This window comes from Glandiceps talaboti, chromosome 11 (assembly GCF_964340395.1).
Source record: "Glandiceps talaboti chromosome 11, keGlaTala1.1, whole genome shotgun sequence".
In the NCBI taxonomy this organism is placed as follows: Eukaryota; Metazoa; Hemichordata; class Enteropneusta; family Spengelidae; genus Glandiceps; species Glandiceps talaboti.
The window spans coordinates 6,696,259-6,720,174 of record NC_135559.1 but is presented as its reverse complement, the minus strand read 5'-3'; the positions used below and the strand labels follow the sequence as shown (position 1 = coordinate 6,720,174).

The 23,916-nt window shown below is 34.7% G+C and overlaps 4 protein-coding genes across 4 annotated transcripts in view; 2 read left to right on the top strand and 2 right to left on the bottom strand.

Annotated features, from left to right (window-relative positions):
* The window catches only part of LOC144441928 (uncharacterized), a 129,238-nt gene that overhangs the window by 71,269 nt on the left and 34,053 nt on the right, over window positions 1–23,916 (bottom strand). The gene's annotated exons all lie outside the window — the stretch shown is intronic.
* On the bottom strand, window positions 357–6,807 carry LOC144441933 (uncharacterized). Its single transcript, XM_078131202.1, has 5 exons — window positions 6,680–6,807; window positions 4,231–4,258; window positions 3,330–3,473; window positions 1,916–2,158; window positions 357–1,177 (listed from the first exon to the last, which is right to left on the bottom strand). The coding sequence occupies exons 1-5, from the start codon at window positions 6,680–6,682 to the stop codon at window positions 1,152–1,154; spliced, it is 444 nt and encodes a 147-aa protein (XP_077987328.1). The 5' UTR covers window positions 6,683–6,807; the 3' UTR covers window positions 357–1,151.
* LOC144441913 (neo-calmodulin-like) lies at window positions 9,850–17,984 on the top strand. Its single transcript, XM_078131171.1, has 5 exons — window positions 9,850–10,284; window positions 12,125–12,164; window positions 15,807–15,950; window positions 17,390–17,632; window positions 17,956–17,984. The coding sequence occupies exons 1-5, from the start codon at window positions 10,282–10,284 to the stop codon at window positions 17,982–17,984; spliced, it is 459 nt and encodes a 152-aa protein (XP_077987297.1). The 5' UTR covers window positions 9,850–10,281.
* LOC144442860 (calmodulin-like) overlaps window positions 22,103–23,916 on the top strand; it is a 7,677-nt gene continuing 5,863 nt past the window's right edge. The window contains exon 1 of the mRNA XM_078132256.1: window positions 22,103–22,502. Within this exon, the coding sequence (XP_077988382.1) occupies window positions 22,500–22,502 (3 nt within the window). The 5' untranslated portion in view covers window positions 22,103–22,499. The remainder of the gene's footprint in view (window positions 22,503–23,916) is intronic.

The window sequence follows — 23,916 nt, the reverse complement described above, 5'->3', positions numbered from 1 at the left end:
CCATTAATGTCTCTATGGACATTTGAATGATTTCACTCATAATAGAATCGTTATCTATAGAGACACCTACTGTCATATATGTGAATTGTAGGATTTCCAATGTTTGCACTGTCGTGATAGCAAGTCATTATATCTACATCGCTAAATGAAGACATTCTGAGTAACACACAGCATATCGCAATAACAGCTTAGTTTTAGTTTCTAGCTTGTCAAAAGTAATGGTACCACAATCATGCCAAATGTGACTCCACTACATGCGTTCACAACAGAAATTGCGAACAAGTGTGGGGAGTCACAGATTCACTGAATCAGGCTACAGTCGTGTCAATCAAACGAAGACATTTTGCACAGAGGCGTCTACATGCCATGAATCGGCGTTTGTTTTATTGTACAATTTTCAAAGTGAACTTAATAATTATACAGAAAAATCGACATGCAAACGATCCTGTTTCTCATACAGTGAATTCAAATATTAGAATCAACTACATATGGAAAAATGCAGTTTGTACTGACGGCTGAGTATAACATAATTAGTGAATTAAATCATATTCCGGATAAATATCAAAAATTACATATTTCTATGAAATAATGAAAGAAGAAACCACAGTACTGTAGACAAATACTGAGAAAGAGACTTTCTTTAACTGGAATTAACAAGTTAACACAAGCAAACAAAAAAACACTACCAAATATATTAGGTCAAAAAATAAAAATAATATTCAAAACTTTTACTATTGACAACTGTAGAATGCTCGAAATAGCACAAGACATCATACAATTCACAACGTAATTCAATACAGACGAGAATAAAAATCCATACGTCAGCAGAAAACAAGCAAACAAAACAAAACATACAAACAAACAAACAAAATAGTAGATACTGATTGGATCTTAGCGATTCTTGATATTTAACTATAAATTCTCTTGATCATGCTGAAACTTACAAAACACCAACATTCCACAAATATCACATATGAAACTCATAGGATAAAATTCCTTAATCGACAAAAATGACAACTACAGTGCGACAGAAAAACAAAACAAAGTGTACTGTCGTTATTTATAAATTTCTATGATAGTTGGTTTTTTGTATTTTATAATTGTTTAAATGACTAGATATTGGTGTCTCGAAGAATGGATGTTGATTTCATCTATGATTTCCAGAACTTAACGAATTCTGTGGAGAAATAGAAACGAAAGTGTTGTAAGTTTCATTAGTTTAGTTGTTGTTGTTGTTGTTGTTGTTGTATTGTTGTGCAGTTGTTGTTTACATATCCTAAGTTGACTTATTAGGTCAATAAACTTACGTCGGAGTTTACGTCGGAATAGTTTACCCAAGAGCTTCTCTGTCTGTGTGTATTCCGTGTATGTCTATTTCCTTTGTACATAAAGAAAGTGACATAATTTTCAAATGTAAACTTATCAATAAATGTTGTCATTTTTGACTGTAACTTGTGCTCTGTATTTACATTTATAATTTAATATTACAGTAGTTATCTTAAAATATTCATTAATGTCGTCATATCTTCATTATAGAATACAATGAAAGAGAAGTGTAATTCATCAAGATTACAACTAGTTAACAATAAAAATATTACAACGCCTGATCAAGCAAAAATGGACTATTGATATCAAAAGTGCACGTGGTTTTATCAAAGAAAAACCCCATAATGCGATAGGTAACAGTCCAAAAAACAATTTTTAGCTTTTAGAACGGCGTTTACTTTCCTGGTCTTGTATCGACTTAAAGTTGAGTGGTCGTCAGTTACGCATGCGCGGGTGAACTGTTTTGGTTTCTGGTTAGAGATTAAGTGATAAAGTTGTGTTTCAGCGTCCCTAGTTACAGGCTTGGTAACGAAAAATGGGGCCTCATATAACGACTACTGTGCTTTCAGTTCAGGGCAGTTATACGTACCTTCATAGCTGAGTTTACCATCATCATTCGTGTCGCATTTTCCAATTTTTTCATCAATATCTTGGTCTGTTAACCCTTGACCCAGGATTGCCATCACATGACGTAATTCATCGAGGGTGATATAACCATTACCATCAACATCAAAGACACGGAAGGCTTCTCGGATATCTTCCTCGGTTGATGGCACTTTCATGATCTTCGACATCTTGGCTGAAAATTCACTAAATTCAATGGTTCCATTGCCTGCAATAAACCAAGAATGATATTTCCCATGAATCAGAAGGCAGAGCTGACTTGATTATCTCAATTGGACAAATAAACACACACGCATTGTTGAACTTGAACACAAAGTAATATAGATTTTGATGTAAACTGAGGTAGATGAAAATTTTGAAAATCAAATTTATTAAAATTTCCCAAAACTTTGCCATATAGCAGATTGTTCGTGATCTTTTTGAAATAATTAAATCCATTTTGGGATAAACATCTTATTTTTCAAGCATGGGCAATCTGATATTTTCCCTCAGTTTTCAGCAGCCATATTGGATTCTAAAATGGCTCAATTTTACGATTAGTTTGACCTTTACTTCGGAAATTTGCATGGTGACCCTTGAATTTTTCTCTTGATTCTATATGAGAATGGGTTGGGCTGGAGTTATATAGAACAAGTAGCAATAACAGAAACTGTTTTAATTTATATAGTGTATACTAATTAAGGTAATCAAACCTGCAAACGCTTAAACATTCCCAAGGGCCAATTTCTTGTATTATGAAAAATGGGCAATATAATTAACTATTGATGAACTTACAATGAAGTTTATTAGTAATTTTATCTCAGTTTTACAGTCGATTGATTAGCAGTCTACTTAACTATTCATCTGTGTCATGTTTATCGACGGTCATTAATAGAAACAGAGAAATAACTCATTAGTATTTGCAATGATGTATCTATATCACAATTTAATATCTCTATCTCGACTGATTACGGGAGGCTTCGTACTGGTGATAGTAAGGATATACATGTATATGACGGGACACAAATGTTGGGAAAACAATAAAAAGTGAGACAAAGTCAAGATCCTAATAGAGGAATAGAGAGACCACCTTGGGAAATAAGATAACGACAACATTACAGATGAATTAAGAAACAATAAAATGTGCCTAAAATAGAGAAAAATACAATGTCCTAGATCGCTGAGAGAGGCCCTTACAACTTGAATTAAAGTTGATACACAATGGTAGTAGGAGGGCCCCTACTCAGGAGATATACACGGGAAGTAAGAGGGGCCCTACACAGGTGTAGTCAGAGAAATATGCAAGCACTGAAAAGACAGACAGACTGGGAGGTATATACACGAGTTCCGCATACATAGCCGGTGATGAAATATTGAAGTGGTCAGAAATGTAATCTCACCGTCAACGTCGAATTTACTGATTAAATCGGTAAGTTCATCTTCTGTGGGATTCTGACCCAGTGACCTCAGAACAGCTCCTAATTCTTGGGCTGTGATCTTTCCGTTACCATCTTTATCAAACTTGTCGAAAGCCAACTTCAGTTCTGCAAAGATAACACACCATTTGAATATTTGACATCAAAATGTTTGAACATGAAGTACTGTAGTGGGAGAAACCGTCATACGTGCACAAATTGAAACTTGCCAAGATTTTACGAATGAAAATATGATGATTTTGTTGTAATGTACAAACCTCCATTTTCAAAAACTTCAAAATCAGGGTTACAATTCAAAAGATGTCAATAACCGTTTGTGAGTAGATTTGACGTCATCGGGTCCCGCCCTACGTCATATCGTGATAAGATACCCCAAATATTCGTAGCTTAGAGGATAAAAATATCGACTGCTATAAATATATCGCCCTTTAGTTTTCAAGCCTGTACACACAATATGAGAACTTTGTACATTTTTTGCATATTGAAAACTGAAATATCGGAAGCTGAAGTATGCATTTTAATCCATGGCAAATTGCGGCCACGACATTTCTACGTGGTCGAATGGATGGATACAGTTTGTAACCGAAAGCTACATATATAGTGTCTTATTGGTGCCCCCGGGCTGACGCCATTCGTAAACTTCTTCGAGGAGGTCTTCACTTTCGTAAAATGTCATTTTTTGTCCTTTCAAAGGTACAGGACTATTTTATTGTGAACTTCTGAAAGTTTTGGTGTCTTTCAGTCAAACGATCTGTCTGCATTGACTTCCTAATTATTTGAACATCATTAAGTTACATTTTCAAACTTAACATTAAGTGCAAGTTCTGCGGTTTACAAAATTAAACTACAGGAAGAGTATACTTACTTTGGGTTTCTTCAGATAATTGATCAGCCTATTTACATAAGAAAGAAAACAAGACGACAAGGAAGAAAGTTAGTAATAATTCTTTATGCTTTTTATTACCTTTTTAAGCAGCAGTCATAGACAATCCCTTCCCCTATAATATTGTAGTTGTGCACACACATACACGCTTACAGACCCCTGCCACAGCACACACACACACACACACACACACACACACACACACACACACACACACACACACACACACGCACACACACACTCTCACACACATACAGGCATACACACATATTGATAACTCCAGGTGCGACCTATGACGTCATCATTAGTAGTTGACATGTATTATGATAAACCTATGACTTTTAAACGAAAGACCCATACGTCATAACAATCACAATGATCTACAGGTGTTGTTAGGGTCATGTTACTATGCTTACGATTACAGTTCACTTGAATGTTGTACACAGATATTGAGTTGATATGACAGAAATAGGTCGCATGACCTCTGTACGAAGTTACACTCAAAATACATATGCAGTGGATTCTTGAAGCGACGTTGACTGTGAAGGGATGCAACACCTGTTATATTGCATTTGTTCACGAAAATACACATTACTTCATTCCACTCTTAGGATTTAATGTTACCCAAAAGTCATTCTATCGCGACCAGATTAGCCGACAACGAACTCCTCGGTTTTTACCACTTCAAACCTTGCTGTACACAGTTCTAATTCGATCTCTGTGTATTTTATTTCCTGGAAACTTGAATCTGAACGATTACCCTTACATTAAATAAAACAATGGTAATCTCTGACGCTGTAAATTTATATTATACTGTGCCATTTCCCCATTAATCATTTTGCGCCAACATTTTTCATTTCATTTTGGTTTACTGGACTTTTCACTCTGCTACCTTACCCTCCTCGTTATCAATTGGGTCACCCTTTTCAAATCTTATTTAGTCGATTTGTTTCCCACTGTAGACTTTGTCTACGCTATTTTTACCAGGAGTGAACTAATTTACTGGGTTGTTAGTGTAGACATATGCTCATGCTGGTAATGTATTAGAAATTTATGTCTGAAAATATAAAGATAGCCTCATAAATGAGTTACATTTTTATCATGAAGTAGTTCGGTTTAATTGGGTGGGACGGAATTTGCATTTCAAATTTCATATACTAGTATGTATTTTTTGATATTTATATTTTTTTATGCAAATGATAAATTTTTGGCTAAACATTCTGTCTTTCGTGTATTCACAATTCGGCCATTTACCATGACTTTCACGTAACACTTTCTGCTGAAGACGTGAATAGCATAAGTATGATCGCAGGTCCTGGCATGTGTGCAAAATTATTGATTCACTACCCCGTATCTTGTCAGTTGGCACGGTCTAACTGAGTTAGAGACACCTGACACCCTTTCTGCCGTTCCTCATTAAAAGAACCCAAGTTTGCCGCCTTAAACTATAATTATGTGTAACTTCATCAATAGGAAATATGTAATCAGACGTGTATATAAGCGAAAAATGATTAAGTAAATTGACTCGTTCCGCTGGACTTCTCGGGATGATGATCTATCTATCTGTTGTCGACGGCAGATGATTTTACCAGCAAATGTTATCGCTGCATATAATAAGCTATTTTTAAATTGTCTCTTCTACTCTTAATATGTAGGCGGGCCATGGCATGAAAAATACATTTAAATTTGTATCATAAATTCAAGCATCGGCACCTGAATCCAAAATGCATAGACTTTAGAAGGTTTCATCCTCAAACGCTGTACCGGGATTCCGACAATATTCTTTCGAGGGCAGTTATAGAAATTCTCGCCTCTCATCTTGAAAACAACTAATGCACTATACGGTGACTTGAATTTTAACATATTGTATTCATTTCACTTTCAAACTGTATATTAATATAAGTATGAAGTTCAGGAAACACATCCGAAATGACAGTTCTGTAAATTTGTCACGTTTTTGGATGGTTGAACGTAATAAGTAAATTGATTGGTTTAAGACATGATCTCGTCAAGTAAAACTAAATGCGTCACCTTAATATAAGGCGGGCCTGTAAACTAACTTCAAATTTGCACCTCGATTTTGTCTTGCAATTTACAGTACACACGCCATCTTGTCCTTGCAAAGGTTTTCCGAAGTCACAAAAATAAGTTCGATTAAAAGAGGTGTTACATGATTCAGATATTTTATCATTTCCTCGTGACGTGCATGATAATGATGTATTTGTATTGTGATGGTCGTACGTTGCCACAACATTTCAACTTGTCTAACTGAATAGTGAGACTATGCGGTCGAATCCACCCCGAATAAAAAATACTGTTATGTTCGCAGACGAGTACAATTTCAAGTTAATAATCGTATTGACATGTCGCCAGGTCAGATATTCGATAAAACAGAGTTAGAGGTGTGATTTGACATCATAAAGTTACTCACCATCTTGTTTTCCGCGGGTGGGTTGAAAAGGAAAAGTTAGAGTCCTCCAGACAGGTTTGCAAGTGGTCAGTGACAGATCCGTAACGGTTATGCCTTACATCCAATTTAGTCGTAAACTAATGGTCATATATACTGTATGAATGACCACTGTTTATCCAATTACAGAATCTCAAGTGACGTCACAAATTTGCATATCTATACTGACAGGATACGTTGCCAGTCACGTAATTAGTAAATTACATGCAGGAGGGGGTTGGTTGGAAACACGTACTGCATGTATGTGGTAAAAATAGACATTCACAGGGTCATGTGGATACAGGTCTATCATTGTCCACTGTGCTAAAACCTGTACCATGACCATTGTGTTTTGTAGCTGTAAACTTATTCTAGCTTCTATTTAGTGTTCTTTTTATCAATTTCTGTTGTTGTTGTTGTTGTTGTTGTTGTTGTTGTTGTCGTCGTCGTCGTCGTCGTTGTTGTTGTTTTGTTTATTTTGTTTATTTATTTGTTTACCAGTAACTACATGTATTCTCATACATATACGTAATCATATACATTAAGATACATGCATACATACATACATACATACATACATACATACATACATACATACACATACATACATACATACATACATACACACACACACACATACATACATACATACATACATACATACATACATACACACATACATGTAAGTGTATGCGTGTGAGTGCATTCCTAATGTCGAACATAAAAGCATAATGTCATATGTTGTGCATTTGTTAATTTACAAATATTGTGTAAATATTATTTAGATTCAAATGACCCAACCGTTTTCAGTGTTTCTACACTGTCTTCACATTCCTTGCTTTATTTGTACTCTTTCTATTCCTCTTCATTAAATTGGTGTCAATCTTGGAGAAGACAGTAAACTTCATCAAACTGTCGTTTGACGCCTGTAACATATCATGCACGCACAAATCCAGACATTTCGTCCTTGTCGACGGAAATTGGCTAGAGTGTTGGCTAGGTAGGTGTAAAAATCGAACTCTTCGTGTTCATTTGAGGTGTTTGTCACAGTGTTATCTTTTACATTGTTTGTGTAATTCGGTTTTCATCGGTTGATGGATACTTTTAATGCAATTATCACCATAGACTATCACTGCGAGCGTGGTCATAAAGAAAGGCCCAACAGACATTTTTTTTCTCATAATTTTAATATAATGAATGATTTAAATGATAAAGTATATATGGTCAAATAAATAAACAAGTTGTCACGATTTTATTTAATTTGAATTAAAAAAAGAGATTGCTGATGGCATCAAAGGGCATCTTGTGAACAATTTCATGATGTGGTCCTCCTGAAAAGTTAGGTACATATTATAGAAGGAAACACAACTTATCCAGATCTGGTTCGTTTTTGGCTTGTCGTCCCTAGAGACACGAACCATCGCCGATGTGGCTATCGTATTACGAGACCTGCATACATGAAAGGTCAATGCAACAAATTATACTTAGCTCATTTGCATATCAGCCAGACAAACAGGGGGAACGAGAAAATTAGTATAAAAAATTGAACTCAAAATGGGACTTGACAACCAAATGTTAAGTTACCTAGGACAGATAACGGTCTAAGACAAGACTATCCAATTCATCATGTGTATAATTGAAAATGCAAGATTGTGAAATTTGGCAAATTTGCAGAATCATCTAATTATCAGATAACTATAATTGAATCGACTGTGGTAAAATGACAGTTCAGCTATTACATGTCTGTAGTTACTGGCCTAATAAATACAGACAAAAGTGAACTTTTGATATTTTGACGCGAGTACTTATAATTACGGGAGCACTTTCATTTGAAGTTTATCTCTATACAGAATACAGTTGTTGTCTTTATCCCTATGTGTGTAACTTTATGATAAATATAAATCTGATTATGGTATTAGCCAAAAATAGTCACAATGTCATATCGTTCTTGAACTGTTTGTTTACTCTGAAACATCATTTTGAAGGTGATGAAATTATTATGCAGTACAAGAGAACACATCTCAATTTTAATGATATGATTAACAACGTTATTTTCCAATAATTTGCTCTGTGTAGTTTAATTACTCGTAGGAGTCATCATTTCTATTATGAAAGTTAATGAACTATAAAGTCGACTACACATGCAATATCATTAAAACAAAGCCTTCTGGGAGAAACATCGACCTTTGACACTTTGAGCACACTCGAACAACCCTATGTAGGTACAGAGTTGGTTGATCCTCGTCTATTTTTCTCATTCGAACAATATCTGTCTGTCTGTCTGTCTGTCTGTCTGTCTGTCTGTCTGTCTGTCTGTCTGTCTGTATGTCTGTCCGTCTGTCCGTCCGTCCGTCCGTCCGTCTCTCCTACTGTGTAATTTTTCAATTGTGTATTTTCGTCCCATTATTATCACGATGGAAACATGCTTATTTTGGTCATTTATCTATTTTTTTTGAAGGTATTGCATATCCATATGTTCATCGAGACGATGTAAACTCACCGAGTGATAGCTATTAAATATGATGGTAGTATTTCTTAACAACGTTGTCACAAATATACATCTTGCATGCATCCAGGTACCAAGCTTCGTTCACATTGTTTGGAGGGAGTTTGGTGCCATTAATTATGATCAATATTGGTTACGTATATAGTTGTAAAATGATGCTGTAAGAACACATATGCAAATACATATATACCGTATTAATAAGTTTAGGATGACTGTCAAGCAAGATCAAAGGTAAAGGCACACCGTCTATATTTAGATATAGTGGAAAGCATATATTCCAGCCTGGCTTAGCTTGTTTAATTCAATGCTAAGTGTTTAGTAGATTTGTATAAGGGTACAAATGACGTCATCCATACTATATAGAAAATGACACCATCCATAATATCTTCATAATGATGTCATACATGAGATATTCAAAATAATGTCAAGCATCATATAATTAATCAATAAATGACATAAACCATTATCATGTCTTTCAAATGAAGTAATAAATTCTACATTCAAAATGAAGTCATCCATAAATCTTCAAAATGACGTCATCAATCATATCTAAACTATGACGTCATCCATCAAATCTTTGCAATGACGTCATACATCAAATCTTCAAAATAACAGTTACATGACCTGCTTGTAGCAGTTTGTGATTACCATCATGTTGCTCATAGCCCAATATACATCTATCGGATATATGGAGAAGTTGGAGACGATTCTTTACCATGACCAGCAGGTGTCAGGTCTGGATTATGCCAAGCTATGGACTGTGGATTGACTGGGGAATCATTTTACGGTACGAGACCACAAAGATTGAATGACTATGTTATGATGTCATAATAAGTGTACAACATGACATTGTCTTATAGTCCCAGTGCTGAAACGAACCGAATAGAATTGTATGCTTGTTAGAACTTGTCTGTGGTGTAATTACGCAACATGATAATGACTCATTCAATCGCAAAAAGCACGATTTACCGTACGAGTGCTCCTAACATATAAGAAGAATACAGCGGACTTTCAGAGTAACAAACCCCGGGACGATTTCTGGAAAGCTACGTGTATATATTGTTAGGCTTGACGACTTAAAATGGTATGTATTTGTTTTGAAAACTTTGTAAAAGATCTTTGGATTTGATGGAATAATCCGTAACAATGTTACCTTGGCTATCTAAGCTTAATCAGTAGTGCAGATATAGTATGTCGTTACGTAACGAAGTTAACGCCAAGGAGATTTTCAATGTAAGACTTTAAAGGGTTACATAGGCATAGTTTTTATTTAGCCGATAAAATTCCCAGAATAAGCTTGTAACTGTTCAGGCACGACGACGGCACTTGAAGAAATCCGAAGAAGATTGGGAAGACGCAAACATTTACGTTATTGTTAGGATTATTTGGCATCGGTACAAATGCAAACCGGCTAGTATGAATGCACCATACGTTGTGCCGTAGGGTATTGAGGGTTGGACTAGGGTGGGGTTGGGTTGGAGCTCAGCTAGTATTTAAAATAGCTGCTAACTAATAGTATGGGCTTTGAAATAAACTGTGTTTTTCTTTAATATTACATTGAAAAATGATTTCGAACACATATATGCTTCATGTAAGGAAAGTAAAATAATAGATAAAGTAAAGTAAAGTAAAGTAAAATGAAGTTTAAGGAACCGAACTACAATACACTAAAAAACTAACAATAAGCTTAAAAAAAAATTAAATTAAATTTAATTTAGTTAATTTAATTCAAAGTAGAATAAACCGCTCCATTTGACAGAAAAACAAATGTGTTATGTATATATATATATATATATATATATATATATATATATTATATATATATATATATATATGTATTGAAAATTTATTCATAACTTGAAATTTGCACCAAATATTTACTACCTAAATATATTCTCTGAGGTCACGTGATACTGGATGTGATACTGATATTTCTCTAAACTAATTTAGGTATATAATTCTTGATTTTCTGTGAATATTTAAGACGATTAAATATGTAAAAGGGAACTACACTCCAGGAAATAAAGTGGTTGTCATAAGCCTTTCGTTCTGGAGAGTATTGTCATTATTGATATCACATAATTTTCGCTCAGTTGCCAAATTGAAACTCTGTCTAACCCCCATTGTTCTTTCACTGATACACCATTGCATGATGGGTATTGGCATCACATGATTATTCATAAGATGTACTCTGAATATTCATGACTCCTCAGATCTTACTTCCTTCAGATAAATAGTCATGACTATTCAGTGTAAAACCATTAATTAAATATAGGAAGTATACAGTATCAATTTGGTGTTTCTTGGCAACCGAGCGGAAATCCTGAAATAACTCTCTACAAGCCAAAGTTTATTAAAATACCTTTACTTCCTGAGGAAGCGTTCCCCTTTAACAAAGAAGTGTAATTTCAAGTTGTAATGATTGAAAGTACATATAAGCTGTCACAATTATAAGACCTTTGCACAAAACATTGTATACTCCAAAGATTTCTATTTATTATTAGACATATGATGATGACACAACTCTGTCTACCTGTCTGCCTGTCTGTCTGTCTGTCTGTCTGTCTGTCTGTCTGTCCGTCCGTCCGACCGTCCGTCCGTCCGTCCGTCTGTCTGTATGTCTGTCTGTCTGTCTGTCTGTCTGTCTGTCTGTCTGTCTGTCTGTCTGTCTGTCTGTCTGTCTGTCTGTCTGTCTGTCTGTCTGTCTGTCTGTCTGTCTGTCTGTCTGTCTGTCTGTCTGTCTGTCTGTCTGTCTGTCTGTCCGTCCGTCCGTCCGTCCGTCTGTCTGTCTACCTACCTGTCTGTCTTTCTGTATGTATGTCTGTCTGTCTGTCTGTCTGTCTGTCTGTCTGTCTGTCTGTCTGTCTGTCTGTCTGTCTGTCTGTCCCTACATAAACTTACATACAGAATTAATTTTCTTACAGGCAAATGAGTTAAATCAGGTAACTGAAGAACAGTTATCAGGTGAGATCACTTTTATTACAGTGGGAATGTTTTGGGATTATTTATAAAACTGTAGAGAGATGAACAGTCACGTAGTACTCACAGAAAGAGATACCTTACTTATCTGACAAAAAGCTTGTTTTCATCACATTTTCTCATATGTGGCAATTGATCGTACATTTCAATTTTTGGGGAATTATGTGCCATATTGTTGAGTGAGACAGTGTAATATGAGAGAAACAGAGAGAGAGAGAGAAAGAGAGACAGGGAGAGAGACAGAAAGAGAGAGAGATACGCACAGAAAGAGTGAGCGAGAGATCGAGAAGAGACAGAGACAGACAGAGAGGCAGAAACAGACAGACAGACACAGAAACAGACATTCAGACAGACAGACAGACAGACAGACAGATAGATAGATAGATATATAGATAGGTAGGTCGATAGATAGATAGATAGATAGATAGATAGATAGATAGATAGATAGATAGATAGATAGATAGATAGATAGATAGATAGATAGATAGAAGATAACCCTTATTAAATCAGAAATGATAATTGTACGTGGACTTCTTTTTTAAAATTTGAGACAAACAGTTCCGAAGGATAGTTCTTAAAACTGAGTTTAGTTACTATATCTGTTTTCTTTCGTATCTGAACCCATGGGATTTATTTCATATTTACGCTGGTACGATTTTAAATATGGCTCAGAAAACGAGAAATGATAATTATGTATCGAGTTCCCGTACATTCAGAATCGAGCTACAAACACAGACTTGGTCTATGTTTTTTCACATCTGAGATCTTTAAATACACGATGAGCGCCACTGTTGGTGACAAGAAGAAACCCTATCAACATTTCCATTGCGACATCATAAATTGTGATGTCAAAATAACGCACAGGTGATAATGATTCATTACTTTTTAAATGCAAGCTAGCTTTTTGAGATGTAAATATTCTTAAGTAGGTACGAATCATTGTACTGTGAATGTAACGCAACGCTTGGTTTGATATTCTGATACTGCATAGTTATTGTAAAGCTTGAGAGACGAAATTGTCTGATTAAAAATATGTTGAAAAGATAAACGTTTGAAGGGAGTCATTGCATTTTGTTACCGATAAACATTCATAAAGATTTTGATTGTGAATGATTTGACAAACACAACCATAGACTGCTGGAAAAGACTGGACTGCTCATAAGTTCCTCTCTGTAGAGATATCTAGCTGTGTACGCATCCGTATTGTGTACACCATATTTAAATCCGGTTAACTTTCACAAACCATGTACAAACAAACTTTAATTATTGTGTGAACTAAACCGAATGCACTTAATATTCACCTCACTGACACGAGTAAACCGCAAAGGTGCTATTTCGAAATAAACACTTGCCCACGTCATCAATACCCGTCAAGTGATCGTCCCTCCTGCATTAATTCAATATTGATGGACTTAACCAGTAACAGTGAATTTTAAAGTAAGAAAAATACTAGTCTTCGCTCAGGGATTTTCAAGTTAATACCAAAAGACGAACTAGCCGTTCTAAAGTACATATGCAAAAATCTGAACTTTTATTTATTTATTTATTTATTTATTTATTTATTTATTTATTTATTTATTTATTTATTTTATCATTTATTTATTTATTTATTTATTTATTTATTTATTTATTTATTTATTTATTTATTTATCTGTACAACATTCCATCACTTATAGGAAGGTGAAATCAGTGAAGGAAACTGAAGTAATGTAACAATTTTCAGTATTAAATGGACCACAGGTGATTTTTGTTGTGGTTACTTTACAACGATAATTAATAACACGAGTTAAACATGAACAAACTCCCGCCTTGTTTTTTACCCAGCATCCAGCATCCAGCATGCATACGTTGTCAATACTGGTCACCTTATTTCGCCTTTCGTTTCTTATTTTTTCGATAGCATCATTTTTAGATAGTAAATGGCAACAAATTAAAATATATTGTGTCTTCGATAATGATATGACATGAACTTTAACTTGTGACCCCCACGGCCGATGTGTGTAATCCATTTCAGCCTGCATATCTCGGCTTGAATAATTAATTTCCATTCGTGTTACAAGGAAATCAATATCTGTTGGGATCCATTCTTTCCGTCTGTGAAGATACTATTATCAGAATATATATGGTTGTATGTCACTCCTATGTTGTACGTTAATGTGATCAATTCATTCTCTTTATGAAGAGACTGTTATAAAAATGGCCATCGGTCTGTGTCCACCCGCCCCATATTCTCTGTAGGGATCCCCGGGGTAAAGGTACTGTTATTGAAATGTTTAAGCGACGATTACTCCTGTTCCACTTACTTACTTGTAAGTTAAAGCTGTGCTTATTTTCAAAAGGATGTACTCACAAACTACAATGAAAGTACGAACCCCTTGATGAATAGACAATTGACCATTCTCTTGTGAATCGTCCATTCATCGCTATAATAATTAGCCATTGTGTCAGGTGCAGAAAAAAGTACAAGTCAGGAACAATAACGCGCTTTTTGATTGGCTTTCGCTTGTCGCAATGCGGCACTTCTGATCTGACTAGCTAATGAGAACTGTTTACAGTGGAATGATATTTATTATAAACAAACAACTACATTGTATTTACTAGGACTAACTTTGCATTGATGTTGTCTGGCGGTCAGAGTTTACGAAAGGGTTGTTTTTACAAACAGTGAAGTACACACTGATAGAAAATTTCAGCGTGGTTTTGATGGTTGGGCTATCTATCATGACTCGGTGACCGCAGCATCGAGCACGGATATTGATTAATGTGTGAATCGTGACAGCAATGATAATACAAGTACGGCAAAAACTATCTGTAACAATTTTAATCGTTGAGTGCAAGCACGTAGGTTCGCCATTATGAAGGTTTTAATGTCTGTTTCAAGATCTAAAAGTTCATTTGTTTTGTGATTGTCATTTCGTGATCAGGTGGTTGTGGTTTTGAATTTGAACTTGAACAGATGGTATGCATACGTAATAAGAGAGAATTCCCAGAGTGTCGTTCACGTGCATGCATACTGTATTGGTTGCTACGTGTATGAATAACATCTTCATTCGCCCGACTATACTCTCCGCTAATCTAGAAATTCCTTTGCTGTTTTACTCGATTAGCAGAAAAGTAAACAGGACTTTGTGGATCCACAGAAGTGCAGGGGAAAACTACGCGAAAATTTACATTACAATTTGTTTATAACTGTCCGTCGTTGTTGTTACTATTGCTGTTACAGTGGTCATGGATGTATTAATATACCCATACAGTAGTTAAATAAATATATGCTGGTACATGGAGAAGGTAAATGGAATTCGTAACAGCATAGACTTGTTACACGCGGTGTTAACTCATTGCTCACATTCATTTGTATAATTGAGGCCTACAGAAAAATAATTTGTACCGTTCACAATAATACAAGCTTAGCAATTCTCTGAACTACTATAACCGAAAGTTCAGTTCCACTTTCGTATAGTACGGCATTCCATATCTGGAGGGACTCATCGGCTGACGTCATCAAAAAAGGCGCTTGTAAGCACTGATCAACAGGTGTCAGTGTCTGAGGGCGCTTCATGTATATCTTACGATCTGTTCGTGTGCACTGTATTATATAAATGTTTCTTATAATTCATTTGATTACAGAATTCAAGGAAGCTTTCTCCCTCTTCGACAACGATGGTGATGGTACCATCGCAACCAAAGATTTGGGGATTGTTGTGAGGTCACTAGGTCTGAATCCAACAGAAGCTGAACTTCAGGATATGATTAATGAAGTAGATGGAGATGGTAATTTTTCAGCTGTCTTAGATAACATTTGAAGAAACATCTATTTTTCATCATTTGTTTATGATATATTATGGATTCCCGACCCCATATACCAAACGCAAGCCATGTTGAATATATTCGAAAAGAGTATGGGATTCATTCCCGGGTTCTAAGACACGACACTGCGTGTTGACATCACTCATTCTGTGATACAAGGACAAATTTATACATGTGTACGTCAAAGCACTTTTAATCCTCTATGCTTGCGCAGATATAATTGCAGTATTCCCCAGTATTTTTCGTTCAGCCAAGGAAACTACGAGAGACCGAAGTGTTCTTGTCACTGCACTTTGAATATTGGGTAATACTAGTATCTATCGTTTGATTATCCTTACAGATGTACTATCTACAGTGGGAACATTTTTGAAATTATTTTTGTTAGCTATGACGACTTACTCGTAATATAGTTAACCCTGAACAATAATGAATTACCTGTGGGTAATCATATTTGTGTAGCTGTAAACGTAATATCGAAAAATAACTTCAGTCAAAGTAATTTTTCGTCCGCACCCTAAAATCAGCATCTCGATGCAATTATGATTTCAAGCCGTCATTGTACTACTTATGGATACAATCGATCTGTATGTCTGTTTATTCCAGTAGTGCATGTATATGTCAAATTTATACAGCAGGCCAACAACACAGCACAAAATAGGCAACTACGTATAAGGTGTTATTACTAACATGTCAAAATCAGCAGACCATTGTCGACGATGTCATCATCATCATCATCATCATCATCATCATCATCATCATCATCATCATCATCATCATCATCATCATCATCATCATCATCATCATCATCATCACCACCACCACCACCACCACCACCACCACCATCACCACCATCACCATCACCATCATCATCATCATCATCATCATCATCATCATCATCATCATCATCATCATCATCAATTTCAGATTGAAGCCCTTTTCTATTAAGTTTCATGGAAAACATTCTTCCAAATTATATGGTGATAGGGCATTTACTGTATAAGCACCCACACTGTGGAATCATTTTCCATATGATCGTCGGTTATTAGAGAATTTTGACCCATTCAGTGCAAGTTCATATTTCGTCAATGTTATTGTTGAAGTGGTTCAACAATAGCGTTGACGAAATATTTTGTTGTGGGTTTTTATGGTGTGTCCTGTATGGTTACTTTTGTTGTTTTTAATCAAACTTTAGTTATTTTATCGAGTGTTGAGCTTGGCAGTTTTATTATGTATTTAAAAAAAAATCTGAATCATGTTTTTAAATTTTGTGATTTGTTATGTGCAGACCATTGAGATATTTGTGTGTAATGGTCTTTAAACAACAAATTATTAGTAAAATTATTATTATTATTATATATTATTATTATCATTATTATTATTATTTCATTTGAACATACTTTCAGGCACTGGTAAAATCCACTTCCCGGAATTCGTACGAATGATGGCTAAGAAAATGGATGAGACAGACAGTCACGAGGAACTTCGCGAAGCCTTCAGAGTTTTTGACAGAAACGGCGACGGTTTCATCAGTGCTGCTGAATTACGTCACGTGTTAATAAATCTTGGTGAACAATTATCAGACGAGGAACTTCATGAAATGATGACAGCAGCTGACACTGATGGCGATGGACAATTAAATTATAACGGTAAAGTAACTGGGATATTTTTTCGGTATGTATAATACTGACTACTGACATTGGACTAAATAATCAACACAGAAACGTGATCAACTACTAATGAAAACTATCACGCATTTTTGTTAGAGTTGATCTCTTGTAATTATTGTCAACCTCTTATATATATACATATACATATACATATATATATATATATATATATATATATATATATATATAAATATATATATATATGTGTTTTCAACACTTTAGTACGTTTTAATGTAAGTGTTTATATGAAACTTTAGAATCGTAATACTAATGTATTTATTCATGTCTTCAATATTTTACAGAGTTCGTTTGCGTGATGATGGCAAAATGATCAAGTCATTCAGATCTTCACTTTAAGAAGGCACCTTGGTTATATGTTGGTATTCAGAAATGTAGTAAAAATCATTACGTATCGCTTAAAAATACCATACGGAAATTGAATACTACAGTCTCGGTAGGTTAACAATACTAAGGCCAGTACGTAGTTATCTGTATATACCATAGAAATATCAAAATTATTGCACGATTTGTACATATTCATTTCTACTTATTTTTCTAGTATCCATTTTAGTATATTTTGGTGTATATTTAAAGTCGATTTAAAGAAATAGCATATCTAGATGTCTGATTTTGTATAATAAAGTTTATCAAAGCTAATACACATCACATGATTCGCGTGTTGTCTAAAGTATGATAGTGAGATTTCGGTTTTCAGTATTCAAGTTGTGACCTCTGGATGACCTTTTGGTTATCTATTGATTACAATTCAATGAAGTTCTCGACATCTCACAGATACACAGCGTATCAGTGACGCATGGTTCTATTCCATACGAACAATGCCACAGAGCGACAAATACACAGGCACATAGTCCACCTTATACCTTTATACCTATTTATATAACGTTGTAAGTCGTTACTCAGAATAATATACAAGTCATGAATATCAGTATATATTGCGAAACAAGATAATTATATATATACATATAATATATATATATATATATATATATATATATATATATATATATATATATATATATATATATATATATATATATATATAATTTTTATGTATGATATGCTCTCCAAGGTGATTGAGCACTCTTGAGCACTCTACTTGGCGAAAGAAGAATGAAACTTTATGTATATATATATATATATATATATATATATATATATATATATATATATATATATATATATATATATATATATATATATATATATATATATATATATACTTGATTCTAGAAGGGAGAAGTAAACGGCAATAGACGTAAACCCCCGTAAGGAATAGTTTAGATAACTCAGTTAGTGATGTATGGACTATCTAAGTTCAATGGTCCGTGCATTAAAGATCTCATCCATTCTAATGAATACTTAATTTCTCTAACCATTTTATCAAACATTATCAAAGATTTCAAGGTTACGTGCACTGTGAGGTTTATGAATTTAGCATTATTAACCACTAGTATAAGATAAGATTCACTTCTTTTGACCCACCGATAGGGGGCGTCAGAGACTGGCAGTAGGAATCTTGAGTCTGATGTCTCAATGAAGAGTTACCCTTGAAATTTCTTCTCCACTGAAAGCTCTGTTGTGTTATCCTCGGCAATGCTTTTAAATGTATGTTTTTTTCCATATTTTATTGCCAAATAAATTCAAATTCAAATTCAAATTCAAAGCGTTGGCATCTTTTGATTGTTTGTTGGTTATTGTTTTTTAAATTCAGATGAAGTACTGGTATGTCATAAAATTAAGATAATAGGATGTGAATTTGGTAATTTTCACGATTTCAGCTACGAATAACATTATAATCACACTTCCCAACTATTGCAATTTAGACCAAACATATGTCAACTTTCACCTTGACGGAATACTGATTTCTGAAACCCTACACGTTCTCGCTGTTGATGGAACATTAAAAGTTTTGTATCGCAATACACTCCTGTATATAGTCTGAAAGGTTCAGCCGTTGGTCTGCTTTTATGCAATGATGTGAGTGGGCGCATTATATAAGGGGAACGAACGCCTGGATTTTTCAAACTATCCTTTGCAGTGAACAATATTTTTTCTTCATTAAGTATTATTACACGAAAAACCCAGAAGAAACACACTTCAGTAATGATCAGTGCAAGAATCAACCATATTAAGTATTTTTTTCGGATAAGTCGTAACTAACTGGATTCCAAATTTGATAAATTACACATAACCCTGGTGACTGTACTAGAATAATGCATAAGTCTTGCTGCCCCCCAGGGACTTTATTTCGATGGATAATATGATAGTTTTATTTGCAACGTACTCTGTGTAATTTATAAATACCGTACATCATGTTGTCATTTACATATCTTTTCCATACTTGACTTGAGTTCAGAAAACACCAGTTAGGTCCTTTAATATGTGTAACTATATCTGGTTTTATTGGAATGTCCAACAGAATATTAATGTATTTTTTAAAAACTGACTGCATCTCAACGACGTGAAGTTTGATCATAATGATAGGTTTTGTGTCTATATATAAGAAATTTCTTTATTCTTTTTATCTTGCTCTCTCTCCATCCTTCCCTTCCTCCCTCCCCCTCTCTGTCTGTCTGTCTGTCTGTCTGTCTGTCTGTCTGTCTGTCTGTCTGTCTGTCTGTCTGTCTGTCGCTTTTATTGGAGTATTATTGTTTATATCAGACAACCAACAATGTGTCCACTGGAAATAGTTAAAACATCAATAATTAGATATTATACATGAAGTTAATTTTATCCATAATTTGTAATCAGTTTGAAAACTGGATAGCATTAATCGTGCAGATTTTAGGGTGCGGACCAAAAATCTATTAAATGGGATATATTGTATCATGTACTGAAAGAATTACTCACAGGTGATTCAGTATTGTTCAGGTTGTACGGCATTACGAATAAGACATTATATTTTCAGAAAGTTTTCATCAGTTGCAGTTTTAAAAATGAAAATAATATTAAAATGTTACTATGACATTTCCAAAGAAGAGGACTGGATAACAGCCAGGTGTGAATATTTTGGTAAATATGACGTATGTACATGCAATTTGTGAATGACAAATCTCAAAAAATATCGAAATGCAAGTAGTAATAACGTAAGAGTATATCTGTATTTAGTATGTGTCTTATTATAGAATGGACACCGTTTTTAGATGTATCTGGTGTTGTGCTATCGCTCATATCGGACCGCTTCCTATTGGCTGCTCAATGTCACATGATCGAATCAGACGTGTACATTTCATTTTTTTTCAGAAAATTAACAGAAAAGAGTGAAAACTATAGTCAAATTATCAACTCAGTAAAGGCCGAGTAAAACGATTTGTACATTTCAGGTTGCGAATAATTAAACTGTCGGGCATCTGAGAAGGCCCAGGTAATATACTATCGAAGGGTCAGATATGACAACCTACAAAATCATGTGAAACTAATTTGTACCTTGAAATATTACTTTTTCAATTAAAAAATTACTTTCGTCAAGCTGCTCCCAACGATTATCTGATTTTCAGTGCGCCCTATAACATGTATAAGGTATAGTTATAGTTGACTCCAACGTACAGACATTTATCAAAGTTTCCCATTTTTCTTCTGTTCTCTTTTTTGTTTTATTTACGGGACAACACACGTTGACAATAATGAGTTTACAACGTCTATCTGTCTGTCTATCTATCTGTCTGTCTGTTTGTTTGTTTGTTTGTTTGTTTGTTTGTCTGTCTGTCTGTCTGTCTGTCTGTCTGTCTGTCTGTCTGTCTGTCTGTCTGTCTGTCTGTCTGTCTGTCTGTCTGTCTGTCTGTCTGTCTGTCATAAACACTGATAAAACCGTTGCCTATATTGGATCATAATATAATTGTAAAATATATTCCTAAACTTGGTTCATTTTCTTGACGAGAGTTATGTGTTCACGAAACTTCGTGGGTTTTCTGTTTAGTTCAAGTTCGATATATCCCACACATATGCATACATACATACATACATACATACATACATACATACATACATACATACACACACATACATACATACATACATACATACACACATACACACACACATACATACATACATACATACATACATACATACATACATACATACACACATACACACATACATACATACATACATACATGTGCCCCCCCCCCCCATCCCACACACAAATCAAAAACTCCATTTAACATGTACAGGGATGTGACGCTGCTGCTGGTAGTGGTTTACAGCAAATTTAACTGTAATGCTAGCTTTAAGCTGTCAAATTCATGCAGGTGAAAGAAAGTGGTGCCAGATGTTTAAAGCCGATGAACAATATTGAAACAAGAATGACGTCAGTGAGGTGTTTGAATATGAAACCTCTTTTGTTGCAGCTATAGTTACAGACAGTATTGTCTCTTGTGTGCCGATTCCGATGTAAATGTGATATTGACTGTGAGCATTTACTGGAGCAGTAGTTTCAAAACAAATTAGTGCTTTTTCTAGTGGTGAAAACATAAACAAACTGAGAACAACAACGCGAATGTTATCCCAGGTAATTACATGCGCAGACCATGCAATAGTCGTTAGCCATCTATACACACGGTCTCTGTCAATTGAAGTCAGGGCATTGTCGTTACAACGGAAGGATCAATACTGTTAAAAATTTTATTGTTTCCTCTGCGTTTGACAAATTTGAAAACAAACGATCGAAGCAGAAATTCATTCGCAAAAAGGGTGCTTTACCGTACAAGTGCTCCTCAACAAATTCGAAGAATACACGTCCATTACAGCGGACTTTCCGAGTAACAAACCCCGGGACGATTTCTGGAAAGCTACGTGTATATATTGTTAGGCTTGACGACTTAAAATGGTAAGTATTTGTTTTGAAAACTTTGTAAAAGATCTTTGGATTTGATGGAATAATCCGTAACAAGGTTACCTTGGCTATCTAAGCTTAATGTATATACACAAACTCGTTCCTGGTACACATATAAACATTTCATAAAATAAGGTCGTGTGATACTGGACAAAAAAAAGTTCAATAGTACACAACATGTAATTGTGACAGAATCTGTAACACTTAAAGATATGTTTACTCAAACCGCCTTAAACAAATATTCACTGTCCGTACAACAGGTTTCCCATAACGATATCACTTACAAATGTTGTAGAGTGTTCAATCGTTTACTTGTACAAAGAATGACTGAAACTATCACCTGGCAACAAGGTCACTCTAACGGTAAATTTGATTGTCTGCTAGGAATTGAAGAGAGTTTTTCACCCCATTTGATAGCAGTACCATTCTTGAATTCTACAATAGAAAAGTTTGCAATTAATGATAGATTAGGGGGCCATCATTTCAACAGACAGAAAATTCATTATTTTAATTGCATGTCTCATACTAAACTAATGATCATGATTTGGTTTTCGACCTTAGCAAAACTTTAATTAAGTAAAGTAATTTGGAAAACAAAAGAGATCTGTTAAGGGCACAATGTTGCAATAAAAGTGTAAAAGTGCCCCATAGGTGTATTTACTGCTAACACTGTCGAGGTGACAAAGGTATGCCTATATCGATCTGTTGATTGCTGGGTTATTGTTGTAAAAGCCCCCCTGTAGGATAGACATAGTGTGCCGTTACGTAACAAAGTTAATTCCACGGAGATTTTCAATTTAAGACTTTAATTAAAGGTTCTCTTAGTGTTTTATTAAGCTAATAAATTTCCAGAATAAGATTGACTATTTTCATGCACGACGACGACACATGAAGAAATCCAAAGAAGATTGGGAAGACGCAAGCATTTACGTTATTGTTAGGATTATTTGGCATCGATACAAGTGCAAACCGACTAGTATGAATGCACCATACGTTGTGCCGTAGGGTATTGAGGGTTGGACTAGGGTGGGGTTGGGTTGGAGCTCAGCTAGTATTTAACGTAGCAGCTAACTAATAGTATGGGCTTTGAATTAAAGTGTGTGTCTTTCTTATTGCATTGGAAAATGATTTTGAGCACTTACTATATGTTTCATGTAAGTAAAATAAAATAAAATAAAATAAAATAAACAAAATTAAATTTCTTCAAAAAACGTAAGCTTAAATGTAATTACAACATAACAAAAGAAAGCAAAGTAGAATTAACCTCTCCATTTGACAGAAAAACATGTGTTATGGATATTTGAATAATACATGTGCACAGTGTACATTCAACATTTATGTAAGTTGAAATATGCACCAAATATTTACTACCTAAATATATTCTCTGAGGTCACGTGATACTGGATGT

Excerpts from the sequence above, each read along its gene's own strand:
- LOC144441933 (XM_078131202.1), bottom strand. Across the intron at positions 3,474-4,230 it reads ATTATCTGAAGAAACCCAAA|AACTGAAGTTGGCTTTCGAC; the intron begins GTAAGTATACTC and ends TTATCTTTGCAG. Across the intron at positions 1,178-1,915 it reads TGGTAAACTCAGCTATGAAG|AATTCGTTAAGTTCTGGAAA; the intron begins GTACGTATAACT and ends ATTTCTCCACAG.
- LOC144441913 (XM_078131171.1), top strand. Across the intron at positions 15,951-17,389 it reads TAATGAAGTAGATGGAGATG|GCACTGGTAAAATCCACTTC; the intron begins GTAATTTTTCAG and ends ACATACTTTCAG. Across the intron at positions 17,633-17,955 it reads TGGACAATTAAATTATAACG|AGTTCGTTTGCGTGATGATG; the intron begins GTAAAGTAACTG and ends AATATTTTACAG.